Genomic DNA, 20,181 nt, shown 5'->3' on the forward strand with positions numbered 1-20,181 from the left:
GGAAAAAAAAAAAAAAAAAAAGATTGACATATTCAAGGAACTGGTGATGGGGTGGGCAGGAGGCAGTTGGGGAAAAAAAAAAAAAGATCAAGGGGGAGAATTTAGGACCACAAACTGAAGAAACAGGCAGAGGCTACCTCATGCAGGGAGGGGCCCTGTAGTTCCTGTTAGGAAATGAGATTTCTTTCAAGTGCAATGGTACAGCAGACATTGGAAAATATAACCAAGACCCTGAGACATTGGTGTTTATTAAAAACATCTCACTAACACTCCTTAGCTGATAATGGATATGAATGTTCCTTTTTTCAAAAAAATATTTTTTTATGGTTTACTAATCCTTTTGTGAAAATTTCACACAATCTCCTCAGATAATGTCACTATAGAATCTTTACTTCTGCTTTTTGCCAGCACCAACATTGCCCTTTGCAGTTTGCAGTCCCCTGAATTTCTTTATTCTGTTCTTGTATTCCTTTCATTGTTTTCTTTATTTGTTCTAATTAGATAACATGACAGTAGAATGCACTTTGACAAGTCATACATAAATGGAGTATAACTTCTCATTCTTCTGGTTGTACATGATGTAAAATCACACTGGTCATTTAGTCATAAATGCACATAGAGTCATAATGTCCAGTTCATTCTACTATTCTTCCTACCCCTATAGCCCACCTTTCATTGTTTTCTTGAGGTCTTCCTATAAGAGGCTGTATCTTACAAGCCTATGTTGTGGTTCATTTCTCTTTACACAATCCAAGGAATTGTAAACCATGCCAAAGCTTGCCATCATAAAAATGAGTTCTGGATCCAAGTACAAAAATGTCATCTGATCATGGACACAGAGATAGACTGAGGCAGTGCCACACCTGCATTCAGAAGTGCAAGTGCCAGAACTTCCCAGTACCCACCCTCAGGTCTCGCCAGCATCTTAGGCAGCCAACTCTGATGAGAGTAGCTCACTGTTTCACTAGGCCTGAAGAACTCACAAACACCAGTTGTCTTTGTCTTCTATTTACCTGCTGCTTGATTAAAAACCCTCCTTCTAGTCTTAAAAAGGCTATATATATATTTGGGCTAGGTGTATATTCCTTAGAAGATAGTAGTACCTCCCTTGACAATGAGATGCTGAGCACAGAAAGAGAATGATGTGATGGATTCATTTTTGGGAATTATTGGCTGTTGCAGGAAATGTTTACAGGGGGACTAACGGGGACAGGTAGGGTAGTGAAAAGAAGGTTACAAATATAAGGTAATGATGGCTCAGCCTAGTGTGATACAGTACAATTGTGCAAGTGAACATGTTTTAGATGCATCTTGAAGGTTTTAGTGGGTAAGTGCTCAGTTAACCAATGTGTAAGTGTACTTTTTAATTCCTCACTCCATGAGGATTAATGAGGTGACAGCCTCCTTTATTGTGCCCAGGGATAGGCACATGACCCAAAGCTTATCAGAGTACTTAATACTTCTACCTGCAAATTGTCTCAGAGAAGGGAACAGAACATAGGCATGACCAATAAAAGTCCTCCCCAGTGCTCCCCTGCACCTCTACACTAAGGGATAGAACCCAGGACCTCTTCCACGCCAGGTAGAAGCTCTGAAAGAGAAAACTGCAGGAAAGGATGAGGCTGATAAGTGACAACCAGAACCAGAGACAAAAGATGGAGAGGCATGTATCTTGGAAGCACTTGAATTCCTGTGCCTGCCTGAGACCAGCCCCACCTTTATCCTTCCTATGATCTGGTTCCTTCACCACCTCCGTCCCACCAAATCCTCATTCCTTCCTAAGGATTTCTTTCTTTCTTTTTTTATTTTTCTTTCTTTCTTTCTTTCTTTCTTTCTTTTTTTTTTTTTTTTTTTTTTTTTTTTTTCGGTACTGAGGATTGAAATCAGGGCACTTAACTACTGAGCCACATCCCCAGCCCTATTTTGTATTTTATATTAGGGACAGGTCTCACTGAGTTGCTTATTGCCTCGCCTTTGCTGAGGCTGGCTTTGAACTCATGATCCTCCTATCTCAGCCTGAGTTTCTGGAATTACAGGCCTATGCCACCACACCTGGCCATACAATGATTTCTTTTTGCAGTAAATGGCAACTCCATCTTTCAAAAGCCTTGGGGTTGCTCTTGGTTCTTCTCTTTTCATCACAATTCATGTCCAATGCTTGGTTCTGCTCTAAAATACATAGACACTGTTTCCTTCTCATTTGCTGCTCCTACTCCTCCTGCTCCACCTCATTTCTTGCCTAGATTATTGAAGTAGCTTTGCCAGTGGTCTCTTTTACCCTCACCTCTCTACAGTCTATTCTCAATAGAGTGCCAGAGAGATCTTTTAAACTATAAATTATAGATCTTTTAAACTATAAATAATGTAGACTTGGAATGTGGTTCAGGGGTAAAGTACTTGCCTGGCATTCATGAGGCCCTGGGCTTGATTCCCAACATCACAATAAAATTAATAATAATAATAATATCAGTCCTCTGCTCACAACCTTAAAATGCCTCTGTTTCCTTAATTAAAATCCAAGTCCTCACCATGGCCTGTGAGGTCTGTGGTCTCATCTATTCCTTTCTGTTCTGCTCTGGAGACATACAAACATTTGGTGTTCTGCCTCTGTCTTTCCACTGCAAGGATTACACCAGCTTTAACCTTCCGTTTTGTTTTGTTTTCGGAGTTCTTAGACTTGTACATCAAGTGACATGGCTGCCCCTTTCTCTTTTGTACACTTGTCCTTTTGTGTGTAATTATCTTATTTGTTATGGGGCTTTGCCTTATTTATTTATTTTAATGCCAAGAATAATTTTCAACCTGGGTAGTCTTCCTTCCTCTTTTTTTCCATTCTGGGGGTTGAACTCAGGGGCACTCAGCCACTGAGCCACATCCCCAGCCCTATTTTGTATTTTATTTAGAGACAGAGTCTCACTGAGTTGCTTAGTGCCTGGCCATTGCTGAGTGTGGCTTTGAACTCACGATCCTCCTGCTTCTGCCTACCGAGCTGCTGGGATAACAGGCCTGTGCCCTGTGCCCAGATCCTTCAGGCCCTTTTTCAGATGTAACTTTTCAATGAGGCCTCCTCTAGCCACCTATTTAAAACTGTAGTCACACCAGGTGAGGTGGCTCATCCTTGTAATCCCAATTACTTGGGAAGCTGAGGCAGGGGGATCATAAATTTGAGGCCAGCCTGAACAATTGCAGGGGTATTAGAGGTCAGTAGGTGCATCAGTCAATTTATGACCACCCAATTTTGTTTCATGCCATACCATTAAAAAACAATCTGTAAAATCAGAACAGCTCTTCTATTAGATTTGTTCTTTTACATAATCAGTTGAGATATACAAAAAATAATTATAAAAAAAAACTACTAAAAAAAGAATCAAGCTGGATGTAGTGGCATGTTCCTGTAATCCCAGTGGTTCAGGAGGTTGAATCAGAAAGATCACTAGTTTGAGGCCAGCCAACTAGTGAAGCCCTAAGCAACTTAGACACTGTCTCAAAGTAAAAAATAAGTCAGGTGTGGTGGCACTTGCCTGTAATCCCAGCATCTTGGGAGGCTGACACAGACAAAAAATTGGGCTGGGGTTGTGACTCAGTGATAGAGTGCTCACCTAGCATGCATGAGATACTGGGTTCGATCCTCAGCACTACATAGAAATAAAATATTTTTAAAAAGAGTTGTTGTTTGATTAAAAAAAGAAGAAGAAAGAAAAGAAAGAAAGGCTGGGGATGTGGCTCAGTGATTAAGCAACCTTGGGTTCGACCCAGTAAACTCATCTTGAAGGATAACACAACAGGGCATGAGAGTTTGAGAGAGTCAGCTCAGCCTTCTGAGCTTATTTGAACATCAGAAATGTCAGCTAAATCCAGACAAAGTAGAAAATAATATCAGAATTTCTCAGATGATAAAGACAATGAGGTGAGAAACAAATTCATGCATAGAATAGCTACTAAAGTAACCCACAGTTACCTTTATTAGTATACTCCTAAAGTGGAGATTTAAAAATGGTAATGTGACATGGGACCCATAAAGAAGGATGAAGAGTGTAGGCTCAACTAAGGACCCATCTATATGGAATACATCAAAAGCCAGAGTCCCTGTCTACCCCACAGATGTACTTTGCTTGAGTCAGCCTGGGATTCCTGTCCCTCTTGTGCTCACTCCCTTCTGACTCAACCAAAAGTCCCTAATAAATCCTTGCCTATACTTAAATTCTTTCAGGGTCTGGTGCTCATTTCTACAACTCTGGGTCCAAAAACCCAAGCTTCCTTAACGGTGTTAGGTTTGTTAACAGAGGTGACAACAGGGGCTGGGAAGATGGTCTACTCCTGGCACTGTTCATCATCACCAGGCAACAGGTGAAGGCCAAGAACTGCCACACTTTGACAGCCTGTAATCCCAGCAGCTCAAAAGGTTAACACAGGAGAATCGAGAATTCAAAGCCAGCTTCTGCAAAAAGGAAGGCACTAAACAAACTCACTAAGACCCTGTCTCTAAATAAAATACACAAAAATAAGTCACTGAGCTCAGCTGCCAGGATGGGAGGAGGTGGACACAAGACCAAAAGAAGCAGAGAATAACTGTGGATGGGTGAACTACTGCCTGTCTGTGCCTGAGTGAGTTAACAGCCTGATGTATATTCTTCCATGGACACCCCCTCCCATTTCACACAAATATAAAATTCCCTTGTTTGTTCTAAAAATGGTATTGTAGCTGGGTACAGAGGCTCACAACTGTAATCCGAGTACCTGAGGCTGAGACAGGAGGATTGCAAGTTCACATAGCTCAGGTCCACATTGTGGACCAAGTTCAAAGCCAGCCTCAGCAAATTAGTGAGATCCTTAGCAACTTAGTGAGAACCTGTCTCAAAATAAATAAAATAAAATAAAAGGACTGGGGATATAGCTCAGTGGTAAAGCAGCTCTGGGTTAAATCCCTAGTACCAATAAATAAGTAAATAAAAATAGTGCTCTCTACAACCAGCATTTCTTGCCAAATACATCATGGATATAACCTTCAAGTCAGTAGATAGACATCTGGATTAAGAACAATTAAATTTAATTAAAAATTTAATTTAAAAAAAAATTTAATTTTTAAATTTTTTGAGAGACTGTCTTGCTAAATTGCTCAGGCTGACATCAAATTAATATTTCATAGGATGTTATATCCCAGTTTGTTCAACTATCCTCCCTTCATAGACAATCAGGTGGTTTCCAGTCTTCATTACTGTCAACAAAATTACAACAAACAAAGTCATTTATATTTATGAATTTGTGCTTTTATTTTTTCAGGATAAATTCTACAAGTAGGATTGCAGGTCAGAGAGTATTATGTTTTACATTTCACTAGACATTGTCAGATCTCTTTCTTAAAAGACTGTAACAAAGCCAGGTGTGATTGTGCACATCTGTAATCTCAGAGGATCTGGAGGCTAAGGCAGGAGGTTCGAAAGTTGCAGACTAGCCTGGGCAATTTAGCCAGACCCTGCCTCAAAATGAAAAATTTAAAAAGGATCTATGGTAACATTCAGTGGTAGAGTACTTGCCCAGCATGTGTGAGGCCCTGGGTTCAATCCCACAGGGATTGAACCAAGGTGAATAAATGAATGCCCCAGTCAGCTGGACTCAGCATTCTGATATCCTTTCTCAGAAAAAATGTCAATGAGGACAGTTTTTTCCCCTCACCCCAACAAACTCTATTGTGTTGGTTGAGTTGGAATGTAGTTGAGTGGGATGTGGGGTGGAATGCAAGGGAGTTTGTGGGCTGTGGAATTATTTCATGTTTCTGCATCACACTAGTGGGTGGCTCCTGCTCTAGATACTTGGAATTCTTGTGGGTGAGGAGGTGAAGCCTCTTAGGAAAGTCTCCAAGGGAACAAGCACAGATCTCTGATAAAGGTCTTGGCTCAGATCATCCATTCTTCTCATTATTCTAAGACAGAAAGCAGTGTTCTAGATAGTGGGAAGAATGTGTAGAAAAACCCTGAGTGAAAATTAATTGGGTATGTTCAAGAAGCAGGAAGGAGGCCAGGGTTTCAGCAGTTAGAAAAAGAAGGGTAGTTCAAAGCCAGCTTGGAATGGTAGAGAAGGGCCAGGTAGGTGTATTATAGAAGAAGGGCTTACTTGAAATCACGTGAGAAGGTTTAAAATATGTGGGTGCCCCAGCCTCAACCCAGACAATTAAATCTGAATTTCTTTGGGTGAGGTCTGGGAGTGCTTAATGTGCAGCCAGGGTTGAAAACCCCTCATAGGAGACCTTGCCAACTATGTGGAGTGTGAGTTTTATTCTAAGTACACTGAAAAACCAAAGGAGAGCTTATTTATTTATTTATTTATTTGGAGAGGAGTGGGGAGGATGCTGGAGGGATGCTGGGCCTTGTGCATGCTAAGCAGGTGCACTACCACTCAGCTATATCCCCAGTCCCCAAGGAGGATTCTAATCAGGGGAATGGCATGCTCTGACTTGGACTTTGCATTTAACAAACTTGAAGTGACAGGAACAGAAGGAGGGAGAACAGTTATGAGATTGTTGCCATCCTCAAGAGAGAAGGGACAGTGCCTTGAACCAGCATGAGAACGATGGGGTTTGTGCATAATTAAAGTGGGGCTGGAGCGGGTGATGTGGCACATACCTGTTTTCCCCGGTACTTGGGAAAGCTGAGGCCAGGGAATCCAGCCTAGGTGACAGTGTGAGACCATCTCAAAGAATAAAAAGGTGGGAATGGTGGCCCATGCCTGTAAACCCAGCAACTTGGAAGGCTGAGGCAGGAGGAGGGAAAGTTTGAGACTAGCCTCAGCATGTTAGCAAGGCACCCAGCAACTTAGTGAGACCCTGTCTCAAAATAAAAATAAAAAGGGGCTGGGGAGGTGGCTCAAGCGGTGTAGCACGCTCGCCTGGCATGCGTGCGGCCCAGGGTTCGATCCTCAGCACCACATACAAAGAAAGATGTTGTGTCCCCCGAAAACTAAAAAGTAAATGTTAAAAAAAAAAAAAAGTACATGTACCCAAACTGTCAAAACCTTCTAAGATAAAATTGGCAAAAAGCAAGTGACAAAAATTACATACAGTGCAATGCAATTTACATAAAAGAAGTCCCCATGTGCTAAAAATATGCTGTCTTTAATTTGCAGTCATCTCTGTATGAATGTTTTTGGGTGATATGATAAAATGAATAAAACCTTTAAAAATATGCTGTCTTCTGGAAGTATATAGATATGAATATAAATACAAAGAAAGAGGGTAGAAAGATGTTGCCAAACCAATTGATATTATGTTTCTGATATTAGGATATTTGGAAAGTGGAATTTTATCTTATTCATAGCACCCATAAGAGAATCCACTTGTTTAATTTATATAAATTAAAAAAAAAAAATGAGACAATCCTGGGCTGAAATCCAAGCTTTGGAGAAGGAGGTCCCAGGGTACATGGAGACGAGGAGTGGCAAGAACAGGGCATCTGCTCAAGGGACTTGGTAGAGAGGGTAAAGGAAAACGGGAATAGAGCACAAAGCAGGGTGGGTTGGGGGTGGGGGTTGGGTTAGTTTCCTGTGTCTGGAATATTTAAAACACCTTTCAAGGGCTGGGGTTGTGGCTCAATGGTAGAGCACTTGCCTAGCAAGTGTGAGGCACTGGGTTCCATTCTCAGCACCACATATAAATAAATGGATAAAATAAAGTTCCATTAACATAAAAAAATTAAAAAAAAAAAACAAAAAACACTTTTCAAACATTCCGGAATCAGTGGAACTGGCAATAGTCAGCAAAGAATATTGAGAACTGAATAATAACAAAATACACTATATTTTAGGCCTGTGTGGTACAGTGAAATATTTTGCTTTTTTGGGGTACCAGGAGTTGAACCCAGGAGCACTTGACCATTGAGCCAGACCCCCAGCCCTATTTTGTATTTAATTTAGAGACAGGGAGGTTCTCACTGAGTTGCTGGGGGCCTTGTTAAATTGCTGAGGCTGGCTTTGAACTGGCGATCCTCCTGCCTCAGGCTCCCAAGCTCCTGGGATTACAGGTGCCCGCCACTAGGGAATATTTTGATGAATATGTATAGCTTTGGGTGCTTAGACTGGGGGAGAGTTTGTAGATAGATTAGTAATATATTTACTGACCAAATGATAACCAGATAACTGACTTTCAGGGATGGTCAACAATATAATGCTGCTTGTGTCAGCCTGTTAACTTCTTAGTGATGATATAAACACTGGGCATTTGCCCTTTTAAATATGTAAGCTTTGTGAGCAAAGGATTATTATTGGTTTTTGCATTGCTGAGGATTGAACCCAGGGTCTGGAGCATGCTAGACCAGCACTCTACCACTGAGCTCTGTCCCCAATTTCTTCTTTTATCCATTGCTTCACTCTCAGCCTCTAGAATAGTGCCTAGAACATAGAATGTACTCAGTAACTATTGTCAAATGAATAAATCTAACCAAAATTACGATGTAACTACATCAGAAGGCTGTTGTGACAGAAAATGTACACATGGATGGTGGTAGTGGGATGAAAGAATAAAATCTTTTTTTTAATTTCCCAATGCTGGGGATTCAGCCCAAGGCCTGTGCTTAGCTTACCACTGAGCTCTTCCTCCAACCCCAAAATTTTATAATGAGAAAATAATAGGTAATGTCTAAAAGTGAAAACTTAAGAAACAACAGAAGCATGTGATTTAGAAATACAGATGTCTCACAATGGCCTGACTTCCAATTTTTTGATGGTGCCAAAGTGTTCCAATATAACTATTTTTCACTTTCAGTATTCAGCAAATTATGGATTATTTAACACTTTGTTATAAAATAGGTCAGAGGATTTTGCTGAACTGTAGGCTAAAGTAAGTTTTCTCAGTTAAAGTGGCTGGGCACACTATTGATGTTTCATATAGGTTAGCAATTAAAGGCATTTTTCAGCTTACAATTTTTTTTTGACTTCTGATGAGTCTATCAGGATGTAACTAACACCAGTAAATTGAGAAGCATCTGCTTATAGTAAATGCCAAAAGCAAAGCAAAACAAAATAGTGAAAAGACTTGAAATTACTAGTCTCTGAGATGGAAATAGGAAGATTTCTTTTCATATTTTTTTTAGTTGTAGTTGAGACAATACCTTTATTTTGTTTATTTATTTATTAATATTTTTAGTTGTAAATGGATCTTTTTTTTTTTTATTTATATGTGGTGCTGAAGACTGAACCCAGGGCCTTATGCGTGCTAGGCGAGCGCTCTACAACTGAGCCACAACCCCAGCCCGGGAAAATTTCTTAAAAATAAAAGAGAATCTTTGGCATATCATTCATTTGTTCTAATCTATTAGCATGTATAATGGATTACATAGTGTTCCCATAAACATGTCTACATCCTAATCCCAAGAATTTATAAATGTGACATTTTGAGGGGAAAACGGGTCTCAGGAGATGTAATTAAAGGTCTTAAGGTGAAATCACCTTGGATTATCTGGGAAAGCCCTAAGTCAAATGACTTGTGTTCTTAAAAGGCACAGAAGAGGGGTTGGCGTTGTGGCTCAGTGGCAGAGCTCTTGCCTAGCACATGTGAGGCACTGGGTTCAATCCTCAGCATTACATAAAGAATAAATAAAAGCATTGTGTCCATCTACAACTAAATATAATTTTTAAAAAAAGCACAGAGGAGAGAGAGAGGAGAGGAGAGGGAAGGCCATGTGAAGATGGAGACAGAGACCAGAGTTATAAAGAAATGCTGGAATCATCTGATGCTGAAAGTGGCAAAGAAGGATTCTCTCTAGAGCCTTCAGAGAGAGCAGGATACCCCTAACATCTTGATTTCAGGCCAAGGGCTTCCAGAACTGTGAGAGAATAAATTTCTATTGCTTTAAACCATCAAGTTTAAGTCATTTATAATAGCAGCCCTAGGAATCCAAGATAGAATGCATAATTAGGATAAAATAAAAATAAGAAAATTTATTGAGGCATTCATCACATGGATTGAAAAAAACAAATAATATATGCAGAGAAAGCATTTGATGAAACTCAACTCTGGGGCGGGGTAAGGAAGAAAGAAAGAACTTTGGATTGTGCAGAGGTAAGTGTGGGGAGGGGTAGAGTTGTGGGGATGGAAAGGACGGCAGAATAAGACAGACATTATACCCTGTATACATGTATTACACTACTGGTGTGACTCTGCACCCTGTATAGCCCGAGGAATGAGAAGCAGTGCTCCATTTGTGTACAATGTGTCAAAATGCATTCTACTGTCATATAGAACTAATTAGAACAAATTTAAAAAAAAAATGGAAGGGAGATCAGGAGAATAGAATAAGGGGATCAGGGGGAGGGAGAGGTGGGAAAGAGGAGATATTGGGGAATAAAATTGATTAAAATTATACTGTTTTATTGTGTGTACGTATTTATATATTATAACAAATCCCTCTGTTATGTATAATTATAATGCATCAATAAAAAGAGGGAAAAAATCAACTCTGACTCATGATACAGAAAATCTGCTTTAAAGAAAAGATCACTAGTGAACTAGAGTAGACTAGACCTTCCTTCCTGATGAAGGATTGTCTATTAAAAACCTAAAAAAATAACTGGGCAGAGTTAAGCCCTATAAGTCCCAGCTACTTAGGAGGCTGGAGCAGAAGGATTGCCTGAGCCCAGGAGTTTAAGGCCAGCTTGGACAGCAGAGCCAGACCTTGTCTCAAAAAAACAAAACAAAAAAACAAACAAAACCCTATGGCAAGGACTACTAGCTCAGTGGTAGAGGACTTTCCTACCAGGCTCAAGTCCCTGGTTTTCATCCCCAGCACTGTGAACAAACAAAAAAACGTATATTACTTCTATTCATTCCTATGAGAGACATAGCCAGCACAGTAAAACAAACAAAAACTGACAAATAATAGGTTACAGACATACTCAGTTCACTCCTAAGTTGGCAATGAATGAGCCAGGAGAGGAAAACACTACAAGTCAGGAAAAGGCAGGTAGAGATCAAGTGTAGCAGTGGGGAGCTAAGGTCCCCTAATTACCCCCATGTTCTGCGAATCAAAGTAGGGCCAAGAAGTGGGTGTGTGGGGGTGGCTGGGAGCTGGGAGGGTGGGAAGTTACCAGAGATAATGATGCAGTGTCACTCCCTACCACCCAGGATAGGTGCTCCCTCCTTGCCCTAAGGGACAGCTTCCTCAACAGCAAAGCCTCCACCCAGAACCTCTACATTCATCAGTACAAAAAGCTCCAGCCTTTATTAAATAAAAAGGAGGTAGAAGACAGATAAGGGTACAGGCTAGGGCTCCTTCTCCCCCTGAACACACACAGACATACAAACAGATACAACCAAGTAAATGACAGAGATGATCAGGGGACAGAACGAGGGGCAGAGGGAGGCAGCACCCTCCGCGAATGGGCCCGGACCCAAGGGTGAGCTGAGACCTGGGCCAGGGGCAGCCTTTCAGAGGGGTTATGTTTGAGCAGCTTGCAGATGAGGTCCTGGGCCCCTGCGGGCATAGAAGGAGGGAACTTCAGGTCCACCTACAAGTGTGGAGAAAGGAAAAAGATGGCATTTGTCACCATGGTTACTTTCCTTGATTACCTACTCTATTCAGAGACTTGCGCAGGGCCAAGTACATCCATTCTGTCTACAGTCAGTCCCAGCCTCTGAAGCTGACAGAGCCCCAGGCAGCCCTCTTACCTTGACGATCCTCCGATAGGTCTCATTGTGTGAGGCACTCTCGAAGGGTGGGTTCCCCACCAGCAGCTCATAGCAGAGTATCCCGATGCACCAGAGATCTACCTTCTCATTGTGTGTGCGCCCCTCAATCATCTCTGGGGGCAGGTAGTCCAGGGTACCACACATTGTCTTCCTCCTGGGGGGATGAAGAAAGCGGGCATGAGTCTCAGATCAGACAGACTTTCCTCTCCCTGCTGCCTGATGGCTGGGTACCAACTGTCACCCAGATGCACCAGGAGAGTGTTCCAGCCAAACCAGACAGCAACACTGGGTAGAGCTGGGTGATGAAATAAACCAAAGCACCAGAGGTTGGCCTACCCACTGCCCCTCATTGCCACACTGAGGGATGTATCCTAATAAAATAATCTGACATAAAAGCAATACTCATCTTGAAATTAAAGAAAAAATGGAGACATCTCTAATGCCCACCAAGAATGTTCTGATTAAATAACTGAGGTTACATCTCTACTATGCAATACCATGAAATCAGGAACAATGACAATGGATAGTCAGGCATGGTGGCGCAGGACTGCAATCCCACTGATTCAGGAGGCTAAGGTAGGAGGATGGGAAATTCAAGGCCAGACTTGACAATTTAGCAAGGTCCTGAGCAATTGAGTGAGATTCTACCTCAAAATAAAAAATAAAAAGGACTGGAAATGTAGCTCAGTAGTAAGTTGCTTGCCTAGCATTTGTAAGGCCCTAAAAAATGTTTGAGAGTTTTCTCAGTGATATGGCAAAAGGGTCCCAATATATCAAGTAGAAAACCTTTGTCATGGGGACAACCAAACTGTTTGAGTCTGTTATGTGAGGACAAATCCCAACATCTGGGTAATAAGATTTGAAGGGGTTTTATGTAGAATGCTGCAGCCTTATGTCAGGGCTCCCCCAACCCTTGCCCCAGCCATCATACCTCAGAGAGGGAGCATGCACCGACCAGCCAAAGTCCGCAATCTTCAGCTCACCTTGGAGCCCTAAAAGCAGATTTTCTGGCTTTATATCTCTGTGAATCACCTTTTTCCCATGGCAGTATATCAGAGCATCCGCCAACTCCTCCATGATCTGAGAGGGTCAACAACAGGCAGTTAGGCCTCCAGCTATAAGCCACATATCCCCAGCCTCCAAACCCCTGGCTGGAGACCCAGGTGCCCACCCGCCCCGACCGTGGCTGTTCGTTGCTCATCAAAAGTGCGGCACTTCTGTAGCTCCTTGTAGAGCTCTCCCCGGGGGGCATACTCCAGAATCAAGTAGATCCTCCTCCGATCATAAAAATAGTTGTAGAGCCGCAAGATGTTGGGATGCCTGCGAGAAGAGAACCGGTAAGAAGACAGGACCCAATGGGTTGAACTAGGGTCACACATGGACCAGGGATAGGAGTAGATAGGGGGAGCTGGGATAGCTGACCCACACTGAGAACTAAAGGGGGCTCACTGGTCACAGCTAAGAGACAGCAATCTGGGGTAAGGGCACAAATGGGGTTAGGTTCCTAGGTGGGAACATACTGCAAATGGGCCTGGATTTCGATCTCCCTGCGCAGCTGGTGTTCCACACCTTCCTTCTCGATCTGGGACTTGAAGAGGACCTTGAGTGCCACAATGAAATGACTTTTCTTCTCTCGAGCCAAGTACACATTTCCAAATTTGCCTTTGCCCAGAGGACGCCCAATCTCAAAGTCGTTGATTGTGAGGGGCTGTCTATGAGAAAGTGGGGGGGCAGGCAGCTCAGTGCTCACTTGTCTACCCTCTAAGGTGTATGCTTTCCCTCCCTCCCTGAACCCCATTCTCTTCATCACTACTCCCCCAGCCTTTAGGTTTTACTTCCCCCATTTCCTGCCTCTTCACCATCTCATCCCACCCTCCACCCCCAGGCTTGAGAACTTACCTGGAGTTGCGCACGCCAATGCTATTTTCTCTCACCTTCTGGCCATGGGCAGCTAAGGAGAGAGCAGGTAAGTTGAGGCCCTCTTTTCATATTCTCACCCCTAAACCCTCTCAGATCTAGCCCCTGTGGTCAATCTTCTTCCTCTTTTCCCAGTTACCTGTGGGCAGGCCGTTGGGGCGACTCATGAGGACAAGTGCAGATGGGGTGGCAGGCTCCTTCCGGAGGACCCTCTGGGGTAGGGTGTTCAGGCCCGATTGAGACTGAGAAGGAGCAGGGGTAGCTCTGAGGATGCCTTTGTCCTGGAGACCAGGCTGGAATGTGCTGCAAGCAGCATTTCATCTACTTGCTAAAGAGCCACCCACCCTTCCACCCCTAGTTCAAAGAAAAACACTGATAACTACAATCTGGCTCCGTAGTTTCAAGATTCTATTTATTGCTGCACATTAAAATGGGTTACTAAGGCACTAGACTCATAGCACAGTGGTAGAGCACTTACCTAGCATGTGTAAGGCACTGGGTTTGATTCTCAGCACCACATATAAATATTGATTGAAAACTAACTAATTAAATAAATATAAATAAATAAGTAAAATGGGTTACTAATAAACAATCTAAGATTAACATCAAACATTTCACCTTTTTGGTTTTGGTCCACATTACTTTCTGAAGCACAAAACTGTCCAACCTGTATAGTCCTGTCTGTATCATCATACTCATTCACCCAGCCTCCAATCCCATGGGACAGCAGAGGGTGGGGTCAATGAACATCCACAATTCAATGAATTTAACACAGAGGCTTTCTCAAAGTCCTTTAAAAAGCTCAGACCATTAAGGCTTGAATAAGGTCCTTGAAGACTTGAATGTTGCAGCAAACATCAGTATGTAATTCTCTACAATAGGCTTTAGAGACACCATGGTCTATTCCAATGGCCTTGGACCACTTCTTCACTTTTAACTTGTCAGAGACACACTTTCTTTTGGGAATGACTAAGGCAAAAGTGACAACGGTTTCTCTTTCAGACTCCACTCTTGTGAGCCTTACTTTGTATCCCATGAGGGAATAAGCAGGTGGCAAGGGAACACATGGACTCTCTAGGATGCCAAGTTCCAACACCAGGGAGCAAAGCCTGTGCAGGACTCTTTCCTTCTTCAGCCAAGAGAAGAAAGCCTCCAGTGACCCTAAAAGTCTGTTCCCAGTGATATTAGTATAAGATTGACAAATAACCAAGCTGATAGTTGGTTATCAACTATCAGCTTGGTTATTTGTCAATCTATACTACACACAATATAGTCCAGAAATAGACTATTTTCACATCTACGTGGAAATATTATATGACATTTCAAATCAAAGGGTAAGCAAGATTTGGTTGTATGCACACCTCTAATCCCAGTGACTTAGAAGGCTATACCTGTAGGATCACAAGTTCAAGGCCAGACTCAGCAAGTTAGTGAGACTCTGTCTGTCTCAAAATTAAAGGGGCAGGGGGGAATTACCCTAAGTACATGTATGAAGACACAAATGGTGTGACTCTACTTTGCGTACAACCAGAGACATGAAAAATTGTGTACTACAAACTGAAATGCATTCTGCTGTCATATATAACAAAAAATAAAATGGGCTGGGGAAGTAGCTCAGTGGTATAAAGTCCTCTTATGTTTCATTTTTGGTATCAAAAACAAACAAACAAACAAAAAATAAAATCAGAGGGTAGACTCTTCAATGAAAGATGTTTGGATAACTGAAAAATAAATCTATTTGGATCCTTACTTCATACCTATCATTAAAGCAAATTCAAGGGCTGGGGAAGTAGTTCAGTGATAGAGTGCTTTCCTAGCATACACTGAGGCATGGGTTCAATCACAACCATTGAAAATAAATTCCAAAGGATTATTTTTAGACTGGACATTTTAAACAATAACTTTATCTATGTTCTTCCAGAATCAATTCTCTGCCCAGTTTATTTTTTCAGGATGATGACGGGGAATCATGGCCCGCAGACCAAACCTTGCCTGTTCAGGCCCAGATATAATTTTCCTGTGACAAGTAGGCTCAGCTCTACAAAAATCCTCAAGGGGTGAGAGAGTCACTATTGAAGTTGACAACATTTGGCTGGCAAATGACCAGATCAGTTCCTGCATGCAGCAAACTCTTGGGGCTCATAGGTAGGAGCGCAACAGGGAAGAAAAGGGCTTAGAGGATCGTCCTCTGCAGGACTCGAACTCTCCAAGTAGGAACTCTCCTAGCCCGGAGTGTGAATGGGGGGTGGGGAAGTGGCCGGAAAGGTGGAAAGGGCCTTACCGTCTGCCGGCCGTAAGGCCAGGGGTAGGCATTCTCCTTCTGGGCCATCCTTAGAAAGTAGGAGGAGAGCTGGGTGGAGAAGGGAAAACAGAGCTGTGAAAAGCAGAGAAAAGAGTGAGAGAGGAAAAGAGAGAGGTCGGACCGACCTAACCGGAAATGCTAGCCTGGGCTGGAGGAAGGGAGGTCTGCCTTTAGGCTTCTGGGCTCCGCTCTCAGCGCCCCCGCCCTGCTCGCTGTCCCACCCACTTTCCGGACCCTCTCTCTATCCTTGAACGCTCAGCAGCCTGGCCGAGTGCGCGCGGGCCCACCAACGGACCGCCTGATCTGCCTCATCACCTGCCCTCTCCCAGCTCAGGGCCCGCGAAAGGAAAGCAGCTCACCCGGAGCCCGTGGCACAGCTACTGTCCCCGTCGTCCGCAAAAAACGACTGAATCTGCCTGGTCGCAGCTTTGCCGAGGCACTTTCAAATCTCCCGCCCCGGCCCCATTGGCTACATCCGTCCTGTGACGTAGGCGTGAGCAGCCAATGAGCGAGCTACCGCGCGCTGGGTTCGAGCTTAGCAAAGTTTCCCGAGACGTCTCCCCAGACGTTTTCTTTCATTTTAAAAATTTTGAATACGACCGGGATTTACCTTTCTGTAGGAACTAGAGTCTTTGTTTTCTATCAGATGGAGAGAGCCAATTATGCCAACGCCATTGGTTAAAACAAACTACCCTATTCCCAATAGTTTGAAATGCTGCCCTTAATAATAAAAATCATCGTGTATTCAGGCGTCTCTAGTTATTTGTGGGTGATTGGTTCCTGGACACCAAAAACACACACGCTGCCTAGACATCCTTGTATAAAATGGCGTCATATTTGCATAGAACCTACACATTCTGAAGTCTAGGTTAAATCATCTCTAGATTACTTAAGAAACCTAATACAATATAAATGCTGTGTCAATAGTTGTAATACTATATTGGTTAGGGAATAATGATGCAAAAAGTCTGTACATATTCAGTATAGATTTTTTTTTCTTTTGGATCCACAATTGGTTTGAGTCCTGGATGCAGAACCTATGGTTATTTGAGTATCAATTGTTCTTGACTCTATTTCTGGGCTCTCTTACTGTCCCTTTGTGTGTTTGTTTATTCTTATGGATTTACTATTTTGATCTAATAAGTCCTTTATGTTCCTAGGAGGAATTTTCCACCAGTGGATCTTTCTCTGTTGGTCCTCAGATACCTGGCATGTTGCTTGGGTCTATTTTCATTGCTTCTTGCCTCGCTTTTTTTTTTTCCCCCTCAGCTCCCCACCCTTTTCTCACCCTCAAATTTCATTCATGGGTTAAATTAAAACATATTAGCTCTGGCTGGGTGGTGCATAACTGTAATCCCAGTGACTCTGGAGGGTGAGGTAGGAGGATTGCAAGCTCAAGGCCAGTCTCAGCATTTAGTGAGGCCCTAAGCAATTTATTGAGACCCTGTCTCAAAATAAAAAGGGCTGAGGATATGGTTCAGTGGTACAGGCCCTTGGGTTCAATCTCGGCTACAAAAAGAAAAAAACAAAACAGGGCCTTCTATGAAATAATACCTAGTGTATATTTGTATGCCCTATCTAGCAGCCTTCCCTTTTTTTTCCTCTCCTGGAGGAACCACCTGCCTCCCCATTCTGTGTAGTGTAGTTGTACTGTGTGTCTGTAATCTGAACAAGGTTAGAGACCTGGATTGGCCTTTTTTGTACTCAAGAATTCTCTTAAGACTTCCCTTATTTGCAAGATAGGGTCTTTTCCTTATTTTTATTTATTTATTTAGGTACTGGAAATTGAACCCAGGGGCACTTTATCACAGATCTACATCTCCAGCTCTATTTCTTAATAATATTTTTTATTAATTATTGACGGACCTTTATTTATTTATATATATATATATGGTGCTGAGACTTGAACCCAGTGCCTCGCACATGCTAGGCAAGCACTCTACCACTGAGCCACAACCATAGCCCTTCTATTTCTTATTTTGGGACAATGTTTCACGAAACTGCTTAGGGTGTAGCTGAATTGCTGAGGTTGGCCTTGAACTTGCCAACCTCCTGCCTAGCTTCTCGAATTGCTTGGCCTGTGCCACCATGCCTGGTTGTTCCTTTTATTATGAAAAGCAGATTTTGAGAAGCACTCAATAGATTCCTTGTTGGTGAGAATTGTGTCACAAGACTGCTGCAAAGGAGGCTGGTAAAGTCAGCATCTCTCCCAGCTGCTAGGGTGAAAGTGTAACAGTGGTCCACTTTACCATTTGAATATAGCCCTCCTTGCTCTGAGGTTTCTTTTTAAAAAGACGCGTTCTTCTCCCTATCCCTAACAAGATTAGGGAGAAAGTGTTTTCTTTTCTTCCCCTAATTAATTGTGCTTGAACTCATCCACCACAGGAAGAAGATATCTGCCAGAGGATCTAAGAAGTGAATTTCAACACACCTTCAGAGTGCACCTGGGACCCCCTGTCAGGGCACACTTGGAATGCAGCCTTTGAAGAGCTTCTTTAAAAGCCCTCTGTTTCCCTGATGGGCAGAATCACAGCCTCAGGGACAAGAATCCCCTGTGTTTCTCTTTTGCTAGCAAAGCAATAAAACTTCTTTTCCCTTTTCTCTGTCCTCATTATTAAATTGGCCTGAATTGGCACTGAGGACAAGGATCAAGCTTGTCCTCAAAAAAGCAAGGGGAAGCTGGTAGAAATAAGTGTATGCCTCAATTGCCTACAGGTTTGTTCTAGGGAGCCCAAGATTAATTTGAAAAGTCAGAGATCTGTGTATGATGAAGCATTTCCAAAGAGTTGATGATCAAGGCCATCATTACTGCCATTTGTGAAACACCATTTCACTACTGAAGGTACACACTCTTTTTACTTAGGGTCAGCTCAACCTCACTTCCCAAGATCAGGGACTCTATTTTTATTGCAACTCTTTTACCAACTCATTAGTCATAAAGAGACCAGCTAAGGAAGCATTTTTTTATAAAAGTTCTATTACTTGGAGAATACTGTATTCCTCATGACCTACTTTAGGAAGACATTTCTTAAACCTGTCAGGGGACAGATTACAGAGGTGGATTATGCCTGATAGATCCAATACAGTATCTCTAGATCCAATACAGTATCTCTATCCCCTGGAATCTTTAAATTTCTACTTGCACATTGTATTAGAACAGTTTGGGGCCTTTCAGGAATGTTTGTGGGCCAGCATAGGATTGAGATTTGCATCTTTCATAAATCAATTTCCCACCTGTCTGCCCAAATTAATGAATAAAACCTGTTATCTACCTCAGTGCTTCTCAAATGATTTGTGGAGGAGGACCAGTCTTGATTATTTTCAATTTCTCACAAGTCAATACTTTCATAAAATATAATACATATATATGCCTTGGAAAGTTAAATCTGAAACAACATAAAAATTACAAGCCCACTCTGGGGATATGGCTCAGTTGGTAGACTGCTTGTCTTACATGCATAAGGCCCTGGGTTCAATCCTTGCACCACCACCACCCCCCAAAAAATTCATAAGCCCATATGAAAAAAGGACATATAAAAAAGTGCTCTGACAGATGCTATAAGAGTTTCTAAATGCTTACTTTAAATTCTATACTTGTCCTGGATGAGGAAAAAAAGAAAAAAGTAGCACCAGTCTGTGGACCACACTTGGAATATATACCTATCTATCACCACAGCAATAAATACAAGTCTGTTTAAAATTGTGTTCTGTTCTCCTTGGTCAGGAACACTTGAAATCCATTTTCCTGCAAATATGTTACCATTTTGTTCTTAAAAAAACAAAACAAACAAACAACAACAACAACAACAAAAAAACTTCACCAGTTTCTGATGATATAAAGTAGCAATTTCCTCTTGGTGTAACTTTTGTTTTTCCTCTTGATTTTCATCTCTTGGATCATGTTAAATGTGGGATGGATTCTACCGTCCAAGAAGCAATGAAAGGTTGTGATGAGGGGGGATGTCATTGTTCTTCTGTCAGGGGGCTGATCTTTCACATGACTAGGAAGGGTCAGCACTGTTTCATGTTCCAAAGGACAGGGCAGGATGTCTAGATTACTACAATGTTTGGAAAGCCAGGATGTCAGTTTCTTTCATTTATTTATTAAGAAAAAGGATCTCTCTGTTGGCCAGGCTCATGTGATCCTTCTGCCTTTGCCTCCTGAGTAGCTGGCACTATAGTTGTGTGCCAACATGCTTGGCAGTTCAGTTCCCTTTCCTTCCTTCCTTCCTTCCTTCCTTCCTTCCTTCCTTCTTCCTTCCTTCCTCCCTTCCTCCCTCATCACAAC

At 42.3% G+C, this 20,181-nt stretch overlaps 1 protein-coding gene across 6 annotated transcripts; it reads right to left on the minus strand.

Annotated features, from left to right (window-relative positions):
• Nucleotides 1-11,184: 11,184 nt before the first annotated feature.
• Nucleotides 11,185-16,364, minus strand: Aurkb (aurora kinase B). 6 transcript variants are annotated; one of them, XM_048798031.1, is made up of 9 exons: nucleotides 16,253-16,364; nucleotides 15,873-15,965; nucleotides 13,731-13,894; nucleotides 13,574-13,625; nucleotides 13,195-13,386; nucleotides 12,856-12,994; nucleotides 12,606-12,754; nucleotides 11,654-11,828; nucleotides 11,185-11,493 (listed from the first exon to the last, which is right to left on the minus strand). In XM_048798031.1, the coding sequence occupies exons 2-9, from the start codon at nucleotides 15,902-15,904 to the stop codon at nucleotides 11,320-11,322; spliced, it is 1,077 nt and encodes a 358-aa protein (XP_048653988.1). In that variant the 5' UTR covers nucleotides 15,905-15,965; nucleotides 16,253-16,364; the 3' UTR covers nucleotides 11,185-11,319. The 6 variants fall into 6 exon arrangements, with proteins under 6 accessions (XP_048653988.1, XP_015359943.1, XP_048653990.1 ...); XM_015504457.2 differs by having other exon boundaries at nucleotides 13,731-13,833; nucleotides 16,253-16,363; XM_048798033.1 differs by having other exon boundaries at nucleotides 15,873-15,941; nucleotides 16,253-16,347.
• Between the last annotated feature and the right edge of the window lie 3,817 nt (nucleotides 16,365-20,181).

The sequence above is a fragment of the Marmota marmota genome, unplaced genomic scaffold (genome assembly GCF_001458135.2).
Source record: "Marmota marmota marmota unplaced genomic scaffold, marMar, whole genome shotgun sequence".
Taxonomy (NCBI): Eukaryota; Metazoa; Chordata; class Mammalia; order Rodentia; family Sciuridae; genus Marmota; species Marmota marmota.

What these genes read in the sequence shown, in the direction of transcription:
- Aurkb (XM_048798031.1), bottom strand. Translation starts at nt 15,904, where the DNA reads ATGCCTACCCCTGGCCTTACGGCCGGCAGACG. An exon ending in GTGCATGCTCCCTCTCTGAG is followed by an intron (nt 11,829 to 12,605) that starts GTATGATGGCTG and finishes TCATCCCCCCAG; the next exon opens with GAGGAAGACAATGTGTGGTA. An exon ending in CCTATCGGAGGATCGTCAAG is followed by an intron (nt 11,494 to 11,653) that starts GTAAGAGGGCTG and finishes CCACACTTGTAG; the next exon opens with GTGGACCTGAAGTTCCCTCC.